This window comes from Clupea harengus, chromosome 15 (genome assembly GCF_900700415.2).
Source record: "Clupea harengus chromosome 15, Ch_v2.0.2, whole genome shotgun sequence".
Classification (NCBI taxonomy): domain Eukaryota; kingdom Metazoa; phylum Chordata; class Actinopteri; order Clupeiformes; family Clupeidae; genus Clupea; species Clupea harengus.
This window is the reverse complement of record NC_045166.1, coordinates 13,978,683-14,002,656: the sequence shown is the minus strand read 5'-3', so window position 1 is coordinate 14,002,656 and position 23,974 is coordinate 13,978,683. Positions and strand designations below refer to the sequence as shown.

Below are 23,974 nucleotides of genomic sequence, written 5' to 3'. Positions count from 1 at the left end.
TTTTGGGAATAAAACATACAAATTTTCAAAATATTTCCAACCTGACTTTGCACCAATTCGGTAGAATGGCCCATATATATATATATATATATATATATATATATATAAAAAAAAACATTTACAGACACTGATGCTCTCTCTCTCTCTTATTCACTCACACACACACACACACACACACACACACACACACACACACACACACACACACACACACACACACACACACACTCACACACACAAGGCACAAAGCACAAATAATCTACAAGCCTGGATCAGAATGCCCATGTGTCATTATCTGGTGAGTATTGATCAATCTCAGTGTAACCTTGGCCAGCAATCTGTTTCTGTCTGACAAATCAATTGGGTAAATTGAGAAATACAAACTGGAAGAAGGTAAGAGAGATAGAGGGACAAAGAGTGTGAGAGAGAGAGAGAGAGAGAGAGAGAGAGAGAGACGGAAGCAGAAAGAAAGAAACAAAGTAGCAAATAAAGAGTGAGATGGGAGAGAAAGAGAGAAAGAAAGAGTATCAGTGTGTGTGTGAGAGAGATAGAGGGGTGTGTGAGAGAGATAGAGGGGTGAGGGAGAGAGAAAGAAAGCAAGAATATCCGAGACAGAGAAGAGAGAAAATGGCAGAGAGAGAGAAAGAAAGAAGACAAAAAAGAAAACGTATCAGAGACAGAATGAGAGAGAGAGGGGAGAGAAAGAAAGAGTAGATAGACAGAGACTGTGCCCAAAAGTCTAATGTTTTTTCTCAACACCCCACACTGGATCAGAACAGCCTCCGTGACCGCACCCACCTCCACAGAGAAGCAATACCATCCTTTGTGTAACTCTCAGTCGCACCCTCAGCACCCCACAGAGAGCATCTCCACACCTAAGAGGCACTTCACAGGACCATTCCCGAACATGGACCATGTGTGTATGTGTACACACACACATGTGTGTAGGCATGTGTTGATGTATGTGTGCTTATCACATGTATTTGTGTGTGTGTGTGTGTGTGTTTGTGTGTACGCCAGTGTTTATATATGTGTGTGTTTAAATATTGTATGTCCTTGAGCATGTATATGTATGTGTGTATGTCGGTTTATATGTATGAATGCATATGTGTATGCGTGTGTGCCGAGTGTGTATCTGTGTGTGTATGGATGTATGTGTGTGGGTGTATATGCATGTGTGTGTGGATGTATACATCTTCCTAGAACTGTTAAACATAAACATCAATGTTTTTTTAATGTTAACCTAATTTATAAGAAATAAAATAGCTAAAGCATATATATTAATGGGTTCATCTTTGAAAATGGCATGTTGGAAATATTCAGGACCTTAGATCCTCAGTATTTTGGTGTTCAGACTCTGACATCCTTACATTACAAGAGACATGGAGTAGAGGATATTAATCCACTAGCTGTCCAATAGGCTTCAGGGAAATAGTATTGTCATCAACCAAACTAAAAGGGCTAACACAGGGCAGAGATCCAGGGGGAATGCTAATATGGTTTAAAAACGAATTGACACACACATTGGAAACCATTAAAACAGGAGGATTTACTTTTGGCTGAAAATCAAAAAAGAAGCAGTCTCTCCAACCAAATATATCTTATTATGAGCAGAATATACCCTATGAAATTCTTATCTGGCTAAAATCATAAACAATATAATTGAACCAATTGCTCTATATGCTAGTGAGGTATGGGGACCAATTGCTCTATATGACAGTGAGGTATGGGGACGAATCGCTCTATATGACAGTGAGGTATGGGGACCAATCGCTCTATATGACAGTAAGGTATGGGGAATAATTGCTCTATATGACAGTAAGGTATGGGGAACAATTGATCTATATGACAGTGACGTATGGGGACCATTCAACAAATCAAGAATATACCTCTTGGGAAAAATAACTCACTGAATCATTCCATACACAAATCTGTAAAAGTATACTGAAAGTGCACAGAGCAACCCCAAACAATTTAACAAGAGTTGACTTAGGCAAATTCCCACTATTAATAAGAATAAAAAAAAGCTATCAAATTTTACCAGCATTTAAAGTCCAGTGACCCAAATTGCTATACATTTCAAGCTGTTTGGCGCCAAGAGCGAAAAAGGGGAGAGAGTGCCCTTAGTCAGCATGTTCTGAAGCTCAGCTCTGTGACCCAGAGCCCCAGGAGAGCCACACTGGCCATTGTGTGTGTGTGTGAGAGTGAGTGAGTGAGTGAGTGAGAGAGAGAGAGTGTGACCACACACTGGCCATTGAAAAAGGTCACCACAGACAAACATGGCTACAGAGGGAAGAAAGGATGTGCCCCTTCTGCACACAAGAAGTAGAAACAGAAGAACACTTGCTGTTCCATTGCGATAGGAATAATACAAATGGGCCTGACCCCAAATTAAATTCAGCAGTTTACATTCATTCTGTGTTGAACATATTTAAGACCAAAAATAAAAGTCCAATTAAACCAAAAATAAAAAGTTCCATAGTGAAATCTTTGTTAAAACAATGAAATAAACACTGTAAAAGCAAAGGCTTCAATCTTATACACAATGCAAGAAAGCATGGAAAACAGTCTCTCTCTGAGAACAAAAAGAACATTCCTGACCAACCTCTTGGTTCAAAACTGAAATGAAAGCATTTACAGCTATAGCCCCATGAAAAATTCTCAACTGTAAGTCAGCCACCCTCTTGTCTAATGGTGGCTTATAAAGTTCTCTCCATTGTGGTCTTACATCTGGACCAAGAACAGTGCACCAGGGGGTGTCATCTCTGTTATCTATCTTATTTTATGAAAAACTTTCACACAGGCCTGTTACAACTGTTTCCCACTGACAATATTCAAAACCATTGTCATCGGACTCTTGGATTTTAAAAACGGACCTGTACTCCCATCCAGATTGGGTGAGAGGACCAATCCTGGAAAGCTGTTTTGCTCATCAGGACTAATTACCTCTGTACAATAAAAAGAAAAATCCCAAATTCTAAAAAGACTTCTGTAAAAAGTTGGCAGCTCAGATGTGTCTATCTCATGTGGTATAATTAGGAAAAGGGACTTATCTAGCCCAAGTTTTTAAAATTCTGCAGTTTACAGACCTCTAGTGTTACGTCTGCGCTGAGCCCTGCTCCTGCCACCTCCTGACTCTGCACACCTGCCTCAATAACCTTCCCAATCTCCTGACTCTGCACACCTGGCTCAGGGACCATGCACACGTACGTGTTAGAATGCGTTGATCCAACGAATGGCGGAGGAGGAGTCTGGCGCATGGGGTTGTGTTGATACCAGAGACGTTAGAGTGAGATTGACAGGTCAAAAAACCAATCACGCCACTAGCAAGCTGTTTACCTTGTGAGTCGTAGCATGCTAACATTAGATAGGGGACTCAGACACCTCGCAAATCCTATCAGACTTATTTTTCAGTTACAATAAACGGGTTTTTACATTGTACAGTGTCTATTTCTCTGTAACTTAAAAAATCTAAGCAAAAAAAAGTCAAACAAACAACCTTTAGGTACAAATACGACCATCTACTCTGCACACCTGCCTCAATCACCTTCCTAATCTCCTGACTCTGCACACCTGCTTCAATCACCTTCCCAATCTCCTGATTGCCTGCAACTGATATGTAAAACTCTTGTAAATCTTTTTCCCATTGCAAACCACTGGCGGGATTTGGGACTCCCTTTAACCATTGGACAATCAATAAAGTCTCACTTTTCGACCAATTTATTTTGGCTAATGATACAAGCCTAAAGTCTAAGTATGTTTAACAGTGCTTTTATATCCCTTTCCCCACTGATCAATACAACTGTCATCAGCATAGGCTGATGAGGTATGGAACTGAGATTTAAAGAATGTCTCAAATGATGTAAAAGAGGCTCTCTTGCAATTGAATATAGCATTCCAGATAAGGAGTACCCCTGTTACCTTTAAAAGGAGCACTTAAGCCACCATTAACCTTCAGAATACTCTCAACATCACTGTACATAACTCTGATCTTATTGACAAAACCTTCACTAAAGCCGAAGGCAACTTATACATCCCACTGATACCTATGTTCTACTCGATCAAAATCTTGATCTAATGATATCAAGCCCACATCAAGCCCCAATAGCTTTGAGATATCTATAACATCACAAATCAATGAGACATTGTTGACAATTGATCTGCTGGGTACACAGTAAGTCTGGTCTGAATGGATAACCTGCTCCATTACTTTGCTTAGCCTATTGGCCAGCTCTTTGGATACAATTACGGGTCTCCAGCTCTTTATATCAGTGAGGTCACCTTTTTTGGGGAGAAGAGTGAGGACTGCTCCTCGCCAACTCGTTGGCAGACGCCCTCCGGCTAAGCTGTACTGCCAGCAAGTCATCTCCCACCTTCTCCAACCAGAAAGACTTGTAAAATTCAGCTGGAATCCCATCTAAACCCAGAGTCTTCGCAATATGCAAACCTTCTCCAGGTGTTCACCCATTTTCCATTCCCACGACAGCTGCATGCAGCTCCTCCAGTGTCAAGGGTCCATCAAGCGTTTCAGCTGAATCTTTTCTTAGCTTTGGCAAATCCTTCAGGAAGACATTACTCAATCGTTGTTTTTTTTTGTATTCACTTCTGAACAATTTTGAGTAAAAATCTGTAGCCTGCTTCCTAACGTCAGAAGTCTTAGCTAATAAAACTCCTGACTCTGACCGTAGGGCGTGAATGAGCCTCCTTTGGCCATTCTTTTATTCAAGGCCAAAGAATCTCCAAAATATTTCGGAACCTGTGACATTAAGTGTGTACTGCTGACATAGCTGTTTAATTTGAACTTTTGCCATGTCCCACCACTGCTGCAATGTGGGAAGATAAGCCTTTTCTACTCTAAAAAAGAGTCTTGCTCCATTTACATTTAGAGATGCAACATGGAATTGAGACATCATTAAAAAGGGAAAATAAATCAATAATACAATATTTAGTCTGGCTCACAACTGTCTTCACTATTTGACAGTGATCAACTTCGTTAGAATTTTTTTTTAAACGGTATTCTTTTTGATCAGTAAAACAACTTTCTCCCATGAATAGCTTGGTTTTTTCAATAAACATTTCAACATCGGGAAAATGATCAGCACGAACACGACAAGCATGTTTGGTTTTCGTGAGGAAGGACTTTATATCCTATACTGTAAATGTGTTATTTGAGAATTCACTCATAAGTACGCTGCAGGTTATGCTGCAGTCTGAAAAATCGCTCTCACTTTCAACATCTGTGAGATTGGAATCGCTAAGGTCATTCTTTTTTGTTTTCTTATTAGCACAAGATCTCTTTCTCTTATATGGTACTTCATAGTCTTCTCAGTCTCCATTAAAGAACTTTTCTCAACATCAACATTGTCTAAAACATTTTCCATATCAACTACGGAGCTAGTGCTCTTTGGGGAGTTTTGCATGCACTCATCGGTCTCAGCGCCAGTTAATTCATCAGCAACTGTCTCTTTCACAGTGTCTTGGTCGTCATTAGAACTTTTATCCAAAACAGTCTAGACCAGCTGTAGCAGAATCACTAGCATTGTTGTCTGTTGCACCTGCACTATCAGGGTTTTTCTGATTTTCAGGACATAGGACAAAAGATGTCCTATCTGTCCACAACCAAAACATTTCATTGTGTTTGTTGTTACATATATCACACAGTTGAAGTTATCAACTTTGACATTTAGAGTCAGATCTATCTTGTCATTTTTTTAGTATCATGCAGACAGACTGCCTAAAAGATACTAAGTCAAGTTCTCAATAGATGTTGTTGACAAGGGCAGGATTGGTGTATAGTCGCCATTAATAACCACTTTCTACCACGGAAATCACCATTCCCACCGATCTCAGAAAGATAATAGTGGCATTGTTCATCCGTGCCTCAGATAAAATATTCTCATGACCAATCCATACCTGGGGCATTCAAACTCCCAGAGCAGACGCCCAGGTAGGCAATATTTGACCTACTCTACTTACTACCAATTAAAGCACAAAACACAAAACTAAAGCACACCAAACAAATACACATAGAAATAGAAAGAAAGACAGAATAAAGAACACAATCGTTTGTGCCACAGCGGCCACGCTCCACACTCACTCACAGCGCTCCGCCCACTCACTCCCAGCATGCACTCAGAGAGAGAGAGAGAGAAAGAGAGAAAGAAACAGAGCAACTGTTAGCAGACTGGAGCAGAGAGATGGCATCAGAGCTAGCGAGAGTGAGAGAGGGAGAGAGAGGAAGGGGAGAGCAAGAAAGAGGCACAGAGACAGCATCAGACCCAGTAGAGGAGGATGATGCAGGGAGAAGTGTGTGTGTGTGTGTTTGTGTGTGTAGAGCTGCTTGCTGCCTGGTTTGTAGCGTGTGATGGTGGAATTGATTGGCGTTTTGTGGGGGCTTCAAATGAGCCTTTCAACTAAGACTTCATTTTCCATTCAAAGGCCCTTCTCAAAGGCCCAGCACCGCCCGGCGCCCGATAACACCGGCTCATTCATTATTGAGGCGTGGGCCCACCAGGCTGCAGTGCTAACTGCTAACTCAAAGGGGCTGAAGATCATAATGAGTTGGGGGAGGGGCACGGGGGAGCCAGGCCAGGAAAAAATAGCTCTTAGCTGGCCCAGTGCGGTGCAGTGTGGGTCGGTGTGGCACGGCAGAGTGCGGTGAAGTACGGTACTCTGCTCCACGTGCCAGTACCCCTGTCCACCGCACCGCACGACTACACCGCGCTGCACCGCATGCTCAAGCAGCCAGTTGTGTTTTCTGTAGCTGGCAGTCGAAAGCTCTGATTTATTTAGGACAGCAGGCTCCTCTTTTCTCTCCCAAACAACAGCTATTCTTCTCTCACTCTACTCCCTTCTTCTCTTATGCCTCTCTTTTTCACTCCTTACCCCTGTTTCTCACTCCTTCTCTCGCTCTTTCTTTCTCTCCTCTGTCACACACTCCTTCCCACTCTCTCTCTCTCTCTCTCTCACTCACTCTATCCCTCTCTCACTCCTTCCCTCTCTCTCTCTGTCTCTTTTTCTCCTCCCTCACATACTCCTAACCTCCTCCTTACCTTACCTCTCTCTGTCTGTCTCTCTCTCACACTCTCTCTTTCTCTCCTTCCTCCCTCTCTCCCTCTCCTCCTGACTATTTGCCCCTTCCTCTCTCCCTCCGGTCTGTAGCATCTATACCCTGGGGGATGTCATTGTCAGAGTGTTGACCATAGAGGAGCGTGGGGTGAGGTCTGCACCTCTCTCTCTTACATCACTCCCTCTCTTTCTCTTGCTCTCTTTCTTTCAGGATTCTGCTCTGCATCCCTCCATACCTGCACTCTTCCTTTACCATCTTATACACTCTGTCCTCTCCTCCTCTGTCTGCTCCTCCTCTGTTTTCTCTCTCTCTCTTTTTCAAGTAGGGGACGCTGGGGACAGTTGTACGATGGGGACAGTTAACACGGAGACGGTTGTAACTTCAGCTAGTGTCTCAATCACTGTCTTTCTTAAATGTAAAGAAAATCTCCTAAATGTGCTAAAAAACGTACAGCAGAACCTTGTCGTGTGTTATGGCTCTCTTCAGAATGTCGCTGAAAATCAAAATGGGCTTTTATTATGATATCTAGATATCTGCAAGGGGTCCTGCCCCCACGTATCCAGACATGTGACTGTGCTTTCCCCCACGTCAGAGCTACAGACCTTCAGTCCTTAAAAGTGGAGAGGTTTCTTATGGTGACTTAAGATTTATTTTTGTCAGTAACAAGCTTTTGTAATATCTTGAAATTCATCTGAAGGAGAGATAAACACACCTGTACGATTTGTCATTATGTAGCGTAGGGCTCCACATTGGAAAACGTTTACAGCATGATGCTACCAAATGTATCAGTTATCAAGCTAGCTAGCTAGCTAGTGTTTCTCAGTTTATCAGCTGTTTATCAGCTGTGCTGCTGCAAATCCTTTTGGCTGTTTGGGGAGTAGACCTTTCTCTTGGCTGAAAGGTTAGTGTGCACACAAAAGGCTATGTGTGGATTTTCACATAACACTGCACCTGCTGTGGCCCTGTGGTGTGGTGTGGGCACATAACACTGTACCTGCTGTGGCCCTGTGTTGTAGGCCTTTGAGTGATAATGAAATAAAAAAGCTTCAGTCCTTGGAGTTTGTGACACAGCCAATCTCACAGCCGGCCACAGAGGAACATGGAATCTACTCCATATTTAAATGCCCCCGTTTTACTAGGAACACAGCACAAATAATGCAGAAGGAAAAAGCAGAAACCTCAGCTGCAGACTCGACCTGAGACATTTAACAGGCAAGCTCCCCTCTCAAGCTGTCTCTTCATACTAAATTCAGTATCTTTACTGTCATTTCAGTACAGATACTGTCAGTGTTGTTGGCCTTTCTTTTAAGTTAAAGCTATAGATGCTGTTGTCAGGGTTCAGGATCCCGCTACTGGCCTTTTTTTAAACCTACTGCTACTATGCTATTAAGCTACGTGGCTCATTGCTCTAACATGCTGAATGTTCAGGAGCTCCAGCTGTATTCCTATACTACAGTATGGTTGAGCTAGTGGTTTCTGTAGTTTCTGGTGTAGTTTCTGGCTTCAGTAAGCCTGTGTGCTCTGATGATTGATCCAGCCCACACCAGACACACACTGTGCTCTGACACGCATCTGGTAGACAGGTGGCACACCGGTCGGGGAGGAAGAGACAGACAGTTGGAGGTCTCGGCAAACTATCACTCAATGTCATGTGTTTATCATCTGCAGACTTTGTCACACTGTGCGTGCGTGTGTGTGTGTGTGTGTGTGTGTGTGTGTGTGTGTGTGTGTGCTTATGTTATTTTTTGTGTGTGTGAGTATCTGTGAAAGAGAGTGAGAGGGATAGCTGAAAAGTATGTGTGGGCGAGATGGTGTCTGTTGAAGTGTGTGTGTGTTTGAGTGTGTGTGTACACAGCACTGTGTGTGCCTCTGTGAGAAATGAGACAGACCCCGTTGAGCTGTGATCATGTGTGCGTTTCTGTGTGTGTGTGCGTTTCTGTGTGTGTGTGTGTGTGTGTGTGTAGATTGAATAATGTTACAGAATGGCCATCCCTGAGAGGTTCAGCATCATATGATCTCTCAGGCCCAACACAACCATGTTCACTGTTCAATGTCCATGCTCAAGTTTCACAGAGACAGCCAGAGAATGGAAGGGGAACATAAAAACAAATACAAAAACACAAACTGCCAGCTTAGAAAATAGAGTGCTCGAGGTTTTTTTGTGTGATTACTGAAAACATTGCCTGCAATTTTAGGCGGCACGACAAAATAAGTCTTGGACAATTCCAAAGAATGTTTTCCCAACTGGAATGGAATAGTAGTACACACTAGAAGATTAACACACACAATTCAGTGCAGGATTAACTGTTTTTACACCAAAAAAGTTTTTAAAAAGGATCCAGAGTAGATATGATTTGAAGTACATATAGCTAACAATAACAAAAATAGAACTGAATAGAATTGAGCAGGATTTAATAGAATGGAAAAGAATGTTTTCTTCTTGATGGCATATCAGTACTCTACTCTTCTGTAGAAAAGATCATTACAACAAGACAAATACGTGTGTATATAACGTGTGTGTGTGTGCGTGTGTGTGAAATGAGTGAGTAAGATACAGACCTCACTGTACCGGGAATATTTAACACTATGCATTTCTCATGTATCACTGCACAATTCCAAACTATGCCTCATCCTCAGCCCAATGTGACGTACGTCCTGCACCATGTGAGTAGGGAGGAAACGGTACTCATTGGTTACATTTGAAATACATAGTGCCTAATGACATCTACTTACACCTCATTCTTAAAATACCTAACCTAATAATTACACCTAATTACATTACAACAGGAAGTCTGGAGACAGTGCATACTATAGGGCAATGTGTCGAGTTTCCTGATTGCATTCATTGACTTCACCTTTCACCTTTGCCTTCCTTTGTCTAACTTACCTGGCGGATGCCAAGCCGGTAGGCCACGATGCGGTCGACGGTGTCCGGGTTCATCTGGGTCCACTGGAGCTTGAAGCCGTAGACCCGCGGCCGGTTCTGCCAGATGGGACTATACGTGTCGTAGTAGAACTCCGGACCGTGGGCCCTCCCTGCGTAGCGAAAAAGAGAGAGAGAGGAAGAAGGAAAGACATGATAAACAAGGAGGAAATGACTCATTTGTGCGCTCAATTAGATATGACAGGCAAATGACTCACTCATATCGCTCTGTTGTTAGCATTCTGCATTAGTGTTTGTTGATAGGGTGTTTGTCTGTGCGATTGTACAGTATGTTAGTCATAATCTTCTGAACACTCTGACTCTATGGACTCTCCTTTGCTGATACCACTTGGTTAGCATTTCACATTTTAATTTCTCTGTGTAAAACTCTCTGTTTAAACACTTTGTAACTTTGTAGAGTACGTCATTTTTAAAACTTCTCTCTCTCTCCATCTCTAAAGTATTTCAGTTCATTCTCCAGCTGTTGTGATGCAGCACAGAGTTATCTGCTTGTGTGTAACAGACACACACACAAAAACAGACACACACTGAGATACTATAGTAGAATGCAGCACAGAGTTATCTGCTTGTGTGTGGCTGACACACACACACACACACACACACACACACACACTTAACACTGTGGGATTCCTGGACATGAGCGCAGGAAATAATGTTCACATGGCTTTATGAATCTCACAGTCTGTATGTGTGTGTGTGTGTGTGTGTGTGTGTGTGTGTGTGTGTGTGTGTGTGTGTGTGTATGTGTGTGTGTGTGTAGGGAATGGGCTGCATTGGTGTAGAGACGAAGGATTCCCAGGCAGCTTCTACAGAGGGGCTTTCATGGAGAAGGAGGTAAGGGCACTGCACTTTAACACATTCTCTTGAAAGAATGGAAGTGGAAATGAAAATGTTCCCATTAGAGGCAAAAAACATCGTCCAGTAATGGCGCAAGTAATCATCCTCGACGACATCTTCATAAACAAAGATGCGTACATACGAGGGTACAGGACGTTTTTATTCTCTCATATCTTCTCCAGTGGTGTTGAGTTTTGGCAGGAGACACAGAAAAACAGACTCTTTCTGCAGAGCAGAAAGCCATCTTATTATTATCATTGTTCGCCCCCTCAAGACAAACACCCAGCTGTCACCGGGGTGCATGCACACAGAGGAAACACACTCTCCGAATCAAATCTGAGAGGAAACACAACATCCTCCTCCAGCTCTAGGCAAAAATAAAAACAAGAAAAATAAGTAATTTTCCTGAGAAAGGATAGCGTGCTGTAAACTCTTAGTTTGCACATGTTATCAGGAAATAAGAACACCTCTCTTTGTGAGTGTGTGTCCATGTGTGTGTGTGCGTGCATGCGTGTGTGTGTGTGTGTGTGTGTGTGTGTGTGTGTGTGTGTGTCTGTGTGTGTGTGTGTGTGTGTGTGTGTGTGTCTGTGTTTCTCCTGTGCCATGAGGAAGATGAGGCACAGCGTGGCTATAGGCAGCCAGATGTTGTTTTATGTGAAGTGATATGAAAAGGGCTTCATGCTTATGCTGCAGCTACAGTGGGAGCTTATAGAGGGTTATAGAGGCTTATAGAGGGTTATACAGGCTGAGAGGCTTAGAGGCTTATGGAGGGTTTCTAAGAGAAAGTGAAAGTATATCTAGACTGAAGACTTCTTCCCCTTAACTACAAAGCTAGACAAAGCACAGCATATTTGTGTTCAGACAAATTATACTGAGCTAATTGTAGCTCATTTAGAGTAACTGCAGGACTATAGCAGCTGCCGCAGTGATCTAGCTTGTTTCTCGTATTTGATTATATGCAGACAGAAAGTCTGTCATACATATTCAGTCAGTTATGTCATAACTAAACCACAGCCTGTCGTTCAACATTTTATCCATAGCTATAAAATAGGCTGTTTACCGAATCTATTCTGCGTTCTCAGGAAGATATTCATGTAGGCAACCGCTTCCCTATATTATTCACTACTCCTGTTCATCTACACATATATTTACTCTTGCATGTTTATCAGGCAGCTGCTTTTATCAAAAGAGACTTACAGCTGAGACATAATCTTCGCACAATGGCTTCTGAATGGGAAATCTGTAGGTCTCTACTCCAGCACCAAATGACTGAATGGAGACTGAAGCAAGAACAGAGGAAACAGACAAAGAGCCCAGCAGCAGTGATGCATGAGGGAGTTTTCCCACAATGCACTATGATTTGTAGAACACGGTGTGTAAGTTACAATGACTCACAAGCACAAGAAACAGACAAGTGTTTTTATACTCTAATAGGTGTTTTTATAGGTGAAAATGAGCCTTGTCACGAAAATCTAAATAAATGAAGACACACATAAACACACACACATATTCACACATACATACAGGGATATGAGGATATCACTCACTCACACACACACACCCACTCACACACACACACACACACACATACACACACAACCTCTGATATGGTCTGGCTTGGCCTGAGCATGACATGGCACGATGCCTAGCCATACACAGCGTGTCCCCCCTCACCCCCTTCCTTTGGAGTGGCCGAATGCCCAGCTCTGGAGAGTGCCCTCTGATCTCAGTTTAAGCATCCGCCCTGGTGGCAGGGCTCCAGAGCGTGGGCGCTGCCCAGCCAAAGTGGCAGGTAAGTGCCCAGAAATATGCCTTTAAAAATGCAGCGTTAATGAGTGGCTATGCGCTCTGCCAAGGAAGAGACGAAGTCTTAGATGTCTCTGGCAAAGGCCAGTCATTTTTTTTTGCTATCTGTACATCTGTACTTGATCATACTGGAAGCAGTGTAATTTGAAATTCACTATTTTGATGTCGTGTTGGCTCGTGAAATTATAATTTAGGACAAACAAGTGAGCAGAAACGCCACGCAATTGAAACAGGCCCGATAACACCCAAATTGCTTGATGATATTTGGTGCACCTGAGGAAATTCATGTCCAAAACACAATCCCACAAACAATTCCCCAAGTGAGTGCCAGACTGAGAGCTTGTTCTGAGAGCTTTGCCAGCCAATCACAGACCGGAGCTTCTTCTAAGAGCTTTGCTAGCCAATCACAGGCCGGAGCTTCTGCTGAAAGCTTTGCCAGCCGATCACAGGGCGCTTTCCAGCTCACCACACTGCAGTCTGGAAGCACTGGACAGGAAGCTGCATATGAGGATGAACAGCTGAGGAACTGTTTGAGGCGTAGAGAAGATACAACAATTATCCCCGAAATGTCACGTTCAGGGGCGCACTGCACCGGCTCAGACGCCCTCCCGCAGGGAAATGTGGGTAAAGAGCGCCAGATTTAATGGATAATCAGGAAGTGGAGGAGACCGGGGTTCCCGAGGGGGGGCGGAGCCAGCGGCACCTTTGGCAGCGGCTGCCACGTCCAGATGGTGAATATGACGCAATGTTCCGGGAGGGATGGAGGGAGGAGAGGGATGGTGAAAAGAGGTGTGTGTGTGTGTGTGGGGGGGGGGGGGGGGGGGGTGGTGTGGAGCTGTGTGTGGGGTTGGGGTGTTGTGGAGCTGGGGGACAGCAAGTGGTGGCAGGACAGAGAGATTTGCTTCAAAAAGAGCAGTTTGTGTGTGTGTGTATGCATGTTTTGAGGCAAATCTCAGTTTAAGATAAGAGTAGAGTAGTTGGCACATAAACAGAAAGGTGTTGATAATTATGATGGGACAAGTGTAAAAATTGGTCTGCTAATTCCCACCAGCAAACACCACCACAGAGAAACTGCTAGCTTACTGTAGTAGCATGGGATTCTCGCCATGGCAACTGCTATGGGACAGCTTGCCCTCTGAGACCCTACTAGTTTTTACAGCACGTTCTCTATGGAAGAGCAAGCCCTCTATGGCTTAGCAAGACTTCTATGGTATATCTTGCTATCTATGGCTCTAGACCTCTATGGTACAGCTTGTTCCCTATGGATGAACTATTCCTCTCCAAAACAGCTACCTCCCAGCACAGCAAGACATCTCCTGACTACTAGCCCCTTTTGGCACAGCTAGCCTCTAATGGCACAGATAGGTCTGTGCTGCACAACTAACTTTCTTTGGGATAGTTAGCACTTTATGGTACCGCTAGCCCTCTATGGTACAGCTAGCCCTCTATAGCTGAGTAAGATCTCAATGGTACTGCTAGCCCTCTATAGCTGAGAAAAACCTCTATGGTACTGCCAGCCCCCTGTAAATGAACTAGTCCTCTCCAGAACAGCTAGTTCTCTTCTGAACACAGACAACTCTATCCTGACCTTGATGGAAATCATTTGCAAACACTGTTAATTACTTAAGAATGTATGAATCATGTGCTTATGAAATGGCTTTTCTGTGTGTGTGTGTAACTTAGAATATTAGGTGCCACTTAGTCTGCATATGTACAAGAGCATGTTTAGACCAGAAGTGATAAGAAGGTTCGAACTGTGCTTCTTCCGACCTTGCAAAACTTCCATCCTTGCCTCGGACGAGGGAAATCCAGCACGTGGTTATCTCTACTGAACGCTAAACTTCTGTCTATATAAACCTTGTGCAATGTGTTTTTCATTGCTTCACTTTCAGCCTTGTGCTGGGAGTGAGCCTGATTGCAATTGTTGTTTGTCTAATAAATATACTTATATGCAGCTCCGGAGTCCTGAGGTAACTAGGGTGAATTTTCACCTATCAGACCTCTAACGTCCTAAGGCACAGCTAGCCCCGTATGGCACAGCTAGCTCTCCCTTTGGGACACTTGGCCCTATACGGTACCGCTAGCCTGCTATGCTACCGCCTGCCCCAGTCTGCTCTCCGCAGGTGTCCTGAGAAGGCCCAGTCTGATGCCGGTCCGGCTGGCAGCACCAGGTTGGCGATACCTGCTGACAGCTCTGCCCTCTGGCAGCTGCATGAGAGGCCAGACACTGACTGATTGCTCCTGACGTTGCTGCCGGGCTCTGCTGCCTTTAGCGGTGACTCACCTCAACTCTGGGCAAACAGCTGCAGGGCTTCCACTCCAACCCTACATCTCAAGCACACACCGCCAGATGTACACCCACTCACGGGCCAAAGACCTCTCAGATCACATTTCACCCCAAATGCTGCATATGTATGCAAATAGACATCGATCTCACTGCAAATCCTCTCTCATTTCCTGGCTTTTCCAACATAGATTTTCTCACAGACTGTGTGCTGACGTGTCATTCCTTTCCCTTCCGTAAATAACACCATTTTAGGACAAGAGGATCACCATTTCAGGCTGCTGATATTGGAGCTCTACAGCCAATCAAATTGCCTCCATCCCTTCTGTGCTTCAGCAGCAACTTGTTGAATGGTTTGGTAGTTGTTCGTGGATTGATGATTGGCTTGGTCCGGGCCATTATGTTTGGAACCCATTTACAGGCTGAAGACCCAGGAAAAACCCAGGAAAATAATGCACTTTCGAGGTGGTAATGCGGCCATTGCATTATTGCATAGTGCATTATTTTCTGCTACCTGACGCCGTGAGGTCTATCACCCCGCTTATATAAGGTCTGCAGCACTTGCATTATGTTAAATTGTGGGTATAATATCCATGTTTGGATCGTTAAGACTGACTTGAATGTAGAACTACTTCTTCCCGCCAGACATTGAGCCTTTTCTTAACTTAACAGGACAAACTGCCGTTACTAGTTCTAAATAGATGGTTGCTATGATCAAAACTTCGTTCGTTCCATACCTGTCGTTGCCGAGCTAGCATATCCCAGCATTCTGTTGAGGTTTAGCTTTGTAAAATCACTTGTCCAAATGTAATGTGCACACATACACACACACACTCACACACACACGCACGCACACAACCACACAAGACACACACACACACACAAACACATGTGCACACACACACACACACACACACACACACACACTCACTCACAGACACATATAAAAACACACACACACACACACTCTCACTCACTCACAAACCCACATAGACACACACAGAAACACACACACACACACACACACACACACACACACACACACACAGCTTGTGAAGCGCCTGGGATCTTTCTCCAGCTACAGAGAGTACACTAAGTGGGTTATTGTTTTTATTTTTAATTCCCAGAAAGGAAAACGTTCTACTAAGTAGCACATGAAAGTGCTTTGTAGCACAAAACATGAAAAGAAAGCAAAGCACAGAGCATCTAAAGCATCACAGTAGTTAAGCATTAAGCTCTAATATAAGCTCTTAGACATAATTACTGCAGTTTGCCGTTAACCTGCACAATAACGCTATGACCTCAACCAACAGCACATGTACCACATGGTAAGAAACTGAAGTGCAAAGTGCTAACAGCACATTAAGACCCACATTAGGAACTACATGTTTGCCTGATTAACCTGCAGATGTAGAGGTCACTAACCCCAGGATGTGGGTAGCAAGTTAGCATAAACAACATACTTCTATTAACATTTACTTTACAGTTCACCATGTTGTCTAGCAACTACAAGAACTTACACAAAGGAATGTGTGCAAATGTTAAAGCCGCAAGTCTACAGGAGGCCTTACAAACAATACCTGCTTAGGGCTACAGCAGAAATGCTATCAAAAATGCATGTGAGAGACTAATAGAAGGGAGCAACATAGGAACAAATCATCTCAACAGTATTTTTGTTGTGAAACACAACCACATACACTGGTGTGGAACACTGCCACACAAGGTTTCACTGCCTTATTGATGACAATACTAATTGATGAATTAGGATTGATTATGTGATTGACTGGTTAACTATATGATTGATAATCTAAGTTACTGATCGATAGATTTAATTAACCTTTAAAGGACATAAGTAGAACATCTGATTATACGAATGAAGAAAGGGCCCAACATGTACGGTGTCATGACTGGGACTAAGAGGTCAGAGGGTCAATATGAAGTTTGGAGACCAAATGCCCTAAAATGTGTTAGCTCATTCAACAGAAAATACATTTAAAATGTAGTTGTTTGTTTGAATATGACTTGTGCTGATATCTTACAGAAAATGTGTTTTGTCCTACAATACGATTACATCTGACTGGCTGGATAACTGCCTAACTGACAAGGAGACTGATTTACTAATTTAGGTTGATTGATTGATTGATTAATCAAACTAAGCACTGATTGATTACAGCCCTCCCTCCTTACCGGTGACGTTGAAGACACATCTCCCGGCTCCAGCCTCATTGGTGATCTCGCAGACGTACTCTCCGTAGTTTTCGCGTGCCAGAGTGTGGATGGAGTACTCGGTCTCGTCCCGCGTGTCGAAATGGCCCGACTGCAGCTGCTTAGAACCCAGACGCCACTCATAGCGCAGAACCCGCGACGGGTGCGCCCGCAGAACCCGACAGCTCATGGACACGGAACGGCCCAAGCCCTGCCGGATCTCCATATTTGCTGGTTCCACTGTGGGAGGGTCTGAGAAAGAGGAAGACGAGGAAGAAGAGGAAGAAAGAGGGATGTAATCAGGGGACGAGAGCACATTTACAGGGCAAGGGTTCCAGAATATACAAATACAAAGACACAGAGATACAGTACAAAAAAAGACACAAACACATACACAGACACACATACACGCACACACCAAACAACACAAGTTGAATCCCCATGTCAATGTGGAAGGGTCTAATATTTGGGTGACTAATAAGGCTCTCTGTTTGTCTCTCTCTTTTCAAACACACACACACACACACACACACACACACGTATATGAACTTGCTCCAGTAGAAAATCAGAACCAGTTGGAACAACCAAATCAACTGTTTGAACACACAGACACACACACAGACACACATTCAATTCAATTCAATTTTTTTATAAAGCACCAACGCCAAAACAATAAAATAGTCTCAAGACGCTTTAGAGAGAGCAGGACCTGAAACACACACACACACACACACACACACACACACACACACACACACTGTTACGGCTGTATGTGTTCCCTGTGTGCTGTGTGTCCCCTTTCCCCTCCTGTATTCTCTGTAGCTCCGCACAGGTACTACTTGGATCAGTCATCACTGAAGAGCAGCTGGCCTGGGAATGAACACACACACACACACAATGAAGAGCACCTGGCCTGGGAATGAAGAGCTTAATAGCCCTTGTGGCAGCATCAGGAGGAAGAGGCGCCTAGCATGAGGGCTGCTGGCTGGGATTCTGTGTTGATGTTGTGTTTTGACATTGTGTCTTTCGTACTCTTCCTCCTCTTCCAGCTGCGTTCCTGAGCGACTCTCCTCATCACCTGCTCATGCCTGAGCTCTGAAGAGCCGTGCAGCTCCAGGGTAAAGTGCTGGCATGAGAGGAGGGAGCGGGGACTGGACTAGTGATGGCGTGTGCATCTAAAGCCTGTCTGAGAGGCACTGGACTAAATTTTTCTTGTACAGTGCTAGTTTAACCATACTATCGTCCCTTAGTCATACTGACCTGGAAAAAAAATCACCCTTCAGTGAACCTGCTATAAAACATGGTCATGGTCATGGGTCAATATGACCCAAAACTAATTTTGTGGTAGAACAGGCCATGTGAGCTGCTCTGTCTCACTCAGTGTGCTTGTGAGTGACCGGCGCGGCCAGCCCACGATTAGGGATGTGGACTTTGGAGATGGTGGTCAAAAGAATCGCCGGAGCAGTGGTTTACGTTTCCAATTCAACAATATTTATTTTCTTTCCAGGTTGGAATTTTATCAAAAGCAATAATCAGCACAAACAAAATACTTCAGACAAAAACAAGCTTCAATAGCAAAATGCAGCGTAACAGTGTTACCTTCCAGAACAACTCCTCACAACAGGAAAGCTGTCCTTCTACCTCCACCTCTCAATGGCACTGAGCTAGCCTCTTAAGAAGGCTAATTGGCCTAATAGGGCCAACCCATGAATATGGGGAAGCAAAGCACATTGTGCATATTATTAACAAAACCCTTCATTCATGAATTATACATTCAAATAACATATCTCCATATAAATCACTCAAACACCATTTAACCCAATAGCAAATCACCCTACAATGCATAGTTATTACCTCAATGAAATGTGAACACGACAAACACCCCTGTGACATAATGCCCCCTCCCTCCACTAATGACACAATGTAAAAGTGCTATCCCAGTGCTAGCGCGCTTTCGCGTTGGGACCAGTATGTGGAAGCGTGAGAACCAGGAAGTGTGAGTAAATGTATGTTAACCAGTTTATGGACGTTATTGCAATGCAAATGGATGAGAATGTGGGTACCCAGTATGTATATTAGTATAATTGAGCAATAGCAGGTGTATGCAAATATTATGTATGAGTAATGTATATCGCGGCAGACCAAACAATACACCAATTTGCGGTAAACACCCGACACCATTACAATCTCACATCGTGAAACAAACAAACACCACAAACCCACAAAACACCCCACAACACTCTCAACAATGTTCAGGGTTCACATATTATGCAATCTCCAGGAAGACGCTGTGTAATTGTGGCTGCGTGCGTGTGTGTGTGTGAGAATGAATGGAGTCACCGTCTCTTACTCCCGCATTTCGGTAAAGTAAATAAAGTCCGGAATGTTCGTAACAGTGAGAAGAAATGTTCAGCTTCTCACAGTGTTATAAATTAGTCAGTCTTCCCTCATACTCATAATAAAAAAAATACAATTAAAACTTGCAACAGTCATCAATAAAAACAATAAGATAAAATAATATAAGATAACACAATAAAATGTAGCTGGTGTGAGAGAGACTCTGTTCATTTAGATGAAGGAGATTGGGTGCAGCATACCACGCTATCTGCAGTGTTTCAGATGAGCATTTGTGACCCTGTGACCCCCCCCCCCCAAAAAAAAATCACACACAACCCAAGAAATAAACTAAGACAGTCTGTGTGGGAAGGCTGAGGCTTGCTGTGTAGGTCTCACAGCGTATGCCATAGGACTGCTTTACTAACCAACCATTCACCTGAGGGCAGGCCTGTGCCATGTTAAGGAGGAGGTTAGAGCACTGATTTAACTCAAGGCTAATGAACAGGTGTGTGAAAGACCGACCGGTCCCCTATGTTATTTGGGATGTGGCGACTGAACTTGGTGGTGTAGTGAGGAAGAAGAGTGCAGGAGATGGTGGAGTTTCCGTACAAAAATATATATATATATTTATTAACAAGGGCTCTATAGCACCAACACATGTGCCCATGACATAAAACACACACATCAAACATACCGGCCGTACTCACAGGAACTCAAGTGCCTGGCACCCTGGGGCACCTGCTTGGCCGATTAGGCCCAATTACCGGCACCTTTCTCAAGGCCCAAGCCAGGCCCCAAACTAGGCCCAGGCACTAAGCCCGAAACTAAGCACATATACTAGCCATATAGAAAATACATACATACACACACAAGGTACAACACAAGGCACAAAGACAAGGCACAAAGACAAGGCATACAGACAAGGCACAAAGACAAGGCACACAAAACAAGGCAAACGGTGTCTACACATCTAGACCCAAAACACTTCTCCTCACATCAGGGAAGTGTTTTACCTTCGAGCCTCAACCAGTCCTCTTTGGTGCTCTTTAATGCCTCTCTGAAAATGTCTCTCTCAGCCAGTCCTCCTCTCATGCCAATGAGGCACCTGTTAAAATAGGGCAGCCACTTGGGCTAAATTAGACCCCACCATTGACGTGGGGAGCACGGAACCAACCATTACGGTGGGGGAGTCAGTGTCTTAAAGGGCCAAAAGCCCTTTTCTTGCTCCAGTGAGAAGGGAGGAAATTCACCTTCTCACAAGGTGTGTGTGTGCCATGATAAGGTGGAGGTTAGAACACAGGAGTGTGTGTGTCATGATTAGGTGGAGGTAAGAACACGGGAGTGTGTGTGTCATGTTAAGGAGGAGTTTAGAGCACTGGATTGTGTGTGTCATGTTAAGGTGAAGGTTAGAACACAGGAGTGTGGGTGTCATGTTAAAGAGGAGTTGAGAGCACTGTTTTAACTCAAGGCTAATGAACAGGAGTGACTGTCTCCATCATCTAACATAATGGGCAGGTTAGCAGATTTTATTATTGCACATAACCACTCTAATTCTCTCTCTCACAGACACACTCTCTCTCACACACACTTTCTTTCTCTCTCACACACACAATCTCTCTCTCTCACACACACACTCTCTCTCACACACACACTCTCTCTCACACACACAATCTCTCTCTCACACACACTCTCTCTCTCTCTCTCTCACACACACTCTCCTCCCTCATTGTCTCACGCTCTACCTTTTTATTTCCTTCTCTCTCTCTCTCTCTCACTCACTCTTTTTCTTTCACTCTTCCAATTCTCTTTAACTCTCTCTCTCCCCTTCATCTAGCCCTCTCTCCTATACACTCTTTCTATCTCCATCTCTCTTTCTCTCTCTCCCCATCTCTATCTCTCTCTCTTCTGTCTGTCTGTCTCTCACTGGTCCCTTTATCTAATCTACTTTTTTGCTTTAACTGTTATTTTATAGCACTTACAGACAGTTGAACAGAACTCAAGGTTTCTGCCTGTAAGATGGAGCTCTTTCTATTTGCTGTGTTCAATATTGAAAGCCTTTATAAATGCAGCAGTGCGTTAACAAAGGCTGAACTGGCCCACTGGTCTCTGGTCTTCCTGCAGTGGACATCCTTGAAGCTCCTGTGGTGGACAACAGGACTGTGTAGTGGGCCTGATGCATCAACCACATAACACCCACATCCACACAGACACACACACACACACATACACACACATCTCTGCCACTCAACACCCACACACACACACACCTCTGCCACTCAACACCTACACACACACACACCTCTGCCACTCAACACCCACGCACACACACACACCTCTGCCACTCAACACCCACGCCTGATGTCCTGTTCAAGCCGAGTTTCATTTAGCTCCAGCTTTTCTTCGTGTCGATACATCCTGACCGGTCGAGATCTTCAGTGAAGGTCTGTGCGGTTTGGGTAATAAACTGCCTCTCTAAGCGCTCTGAACACACTCTTGGCACTCGGAAGCCTTACGTCAGTTCAGGGTCCGGATGAAATTGCCGTTCGGATGTTGAGAGTGTCATTCAGAGCGCACTCTGGGCACTCCAGCTTAAAGGCCCTGTCACACCATAACTTTCTGGTCAACGTTCTATGACGTTAGAGGAAACATTGGTAATCGTCCATGGTCGCTGGTATAGCGCCAGAAGAGCGTTGTGTGAAAGCTGGTGAAAATACATTTTTGAACATGCACAAAAGTTCTCATGGAGACCAGCGTTCTTCAACGTTTAATTTAAACGCTGGATAACGTTCCTGGAACGTTTTACTAACGTTGCACGCGTTTGTCAGTCGTTACCCTAGCGTTACTTGGTTGTTAGTAATCATTTGCCTTGCAGTGAACGCCTCACTGGCGACCTGTCAACGACCACTGAACGGACCCCTAACGCACGCAGCGTGTGACTAACGTCAAACGAACGTTATATGGCGTCCAATGAGCGTCATTTAGCGTTTCCCGAACGTCCATGCATGTGGGTAGGGTAGACTGAGTACAGTTGATGCACCCAAAATAACTTATGTGCGCAGCAATCCTGAGACGTGATTTTTAGTTTGGACATGCCTACTAACGTCCTCTTTGATCCCAGGAAATTTGAGCACCTAACCCATCTCTCGTACGAAGATATCGGGGGAACGTTTTTTCACCAAGGGAAGATCTTGATTTTATCATGTCCCTTCTACAATTAATATGTTATTAACCATACGTGATCAACAAACGCAACTTACATCATTGCAAACGTTATTCTGTGCACTATAAATCTACATATTCCATGCTATCATGTCATGCAAGGTCATTGCATAATCTAGCGAAAAGCGTGAGGTGGTCAGCGGGGTACAGTTGAGACACAATGTCTCAACTGTACCCGTGATAAGCAGGTTAGAAGTCAAAGTTAGACAACAAACAAAGCAAATGAAAATAAAATGTTATATTTTTTATATTAGAACTGTCCTAGATGAATGGGTGTCTTTTCAAACATGAAAGTAATAAGAATGATTTATCTCTTGGGGTCTAAATAAGAAAGGTGGGAGATCGGGTACAGTTGATACAGCTTGATTGTGATATAGCCTGTATTTTCAATCCTTGGTCAGTCACCATCAATGGGTTTCAATGGGTGTCTCAACTGTTCTCAGTCTACCCTATATAAACCGATGCTTTTTAAGTAGGCCTAGGGTTCAGTTGATTTTGGGCTACCGCAGAGAACACCCACTATGGAGGATCTAAGACTAAGGAGCGTATATATGCTTGCTTGAGCCCAGCATGAAGTAGATGTACTGAACTTGAACATAGCTGAGCACTGTTATAGCTGGTGCTGTTCCATGGCAGATGGATATGATATGAAGACTCTTGTGACATGGACAATGTGTGTGGATGTGTTGATGTTTTCTAATAATAAACATTGAGAAACACAAATTCAGTGTCAAATTTAAATAATTTATTTTAATAACATAAAACCCCAGGAATAACGCTCGTTATTTCGTAAATCACAGTAATAATAACAGTAAATCTTCGTCCGAAGACATTGCTAGTGAAAGAGGCTTTGTATTCTTCTTACTTTCAGCAGCATTTATCATCTTCTTACTTGCAGCAGTGCTGGTAGCAGAAGCCCCCCTCACAACTTTTCGTCGTCTTGGCGGCATGATGTTCACTGTTCAGATCAACTGAATCCACTATGATTTTCCAGCGTTTTATACCCGTTTGACCATAAAACCCACACGCCAGCAAAACGCTATTCTGTCATTATTCACACGTTAATCACACGTCTCCTCCACGCACACACACACACACACACACACACACACAAACACCACACACACACACACACACACCGCACCTCTGCCACTCAACACCCACGCCTGATGTCCTGTTCAAGCAGAGTTTCATTTATCTCCAGCTTTTCTTCGTGTCCATACATCCTGACGGGTCGAGATCTTCAGTGAAGGTCTGTGCGGTTTGGGTAATA

General features: G+C 43.8%; 1 protein-coding gene across 5 annotated transcripts in view; it reads right to left on the bottom strand.

Moving 5' to 3' along the window:
* The window catches only part of LOC105909561 (MAM domain-containing glycosylphosphatidylinositol anchor protein 2-like), a 219,706-nt gene that overhangs the window by 46,647 nt on the left and 149,085 nt on the right, over positions 1-23,974 (bottom strand). For all 5 annotated transcript variants that reach the window (XM_031581962.2, XM_031581965.2, XM_042709933.1 and 2 more), the window contains exons 9-10: positions 17,128-17,397; positions 9,957-10,105 (exon numbers count right to left, since the gene is read on the bottom strand). In XM_031581962.2, coding sequence (XP_031437822.1) covers positions 9,957-10,105; positions 17,128-17,397 — 419 coding nt within the window. The remainder of the gene's footprint in view (positions 1-9,956; positions 10,106-17,127; positions 17,398-23,974) is intronic.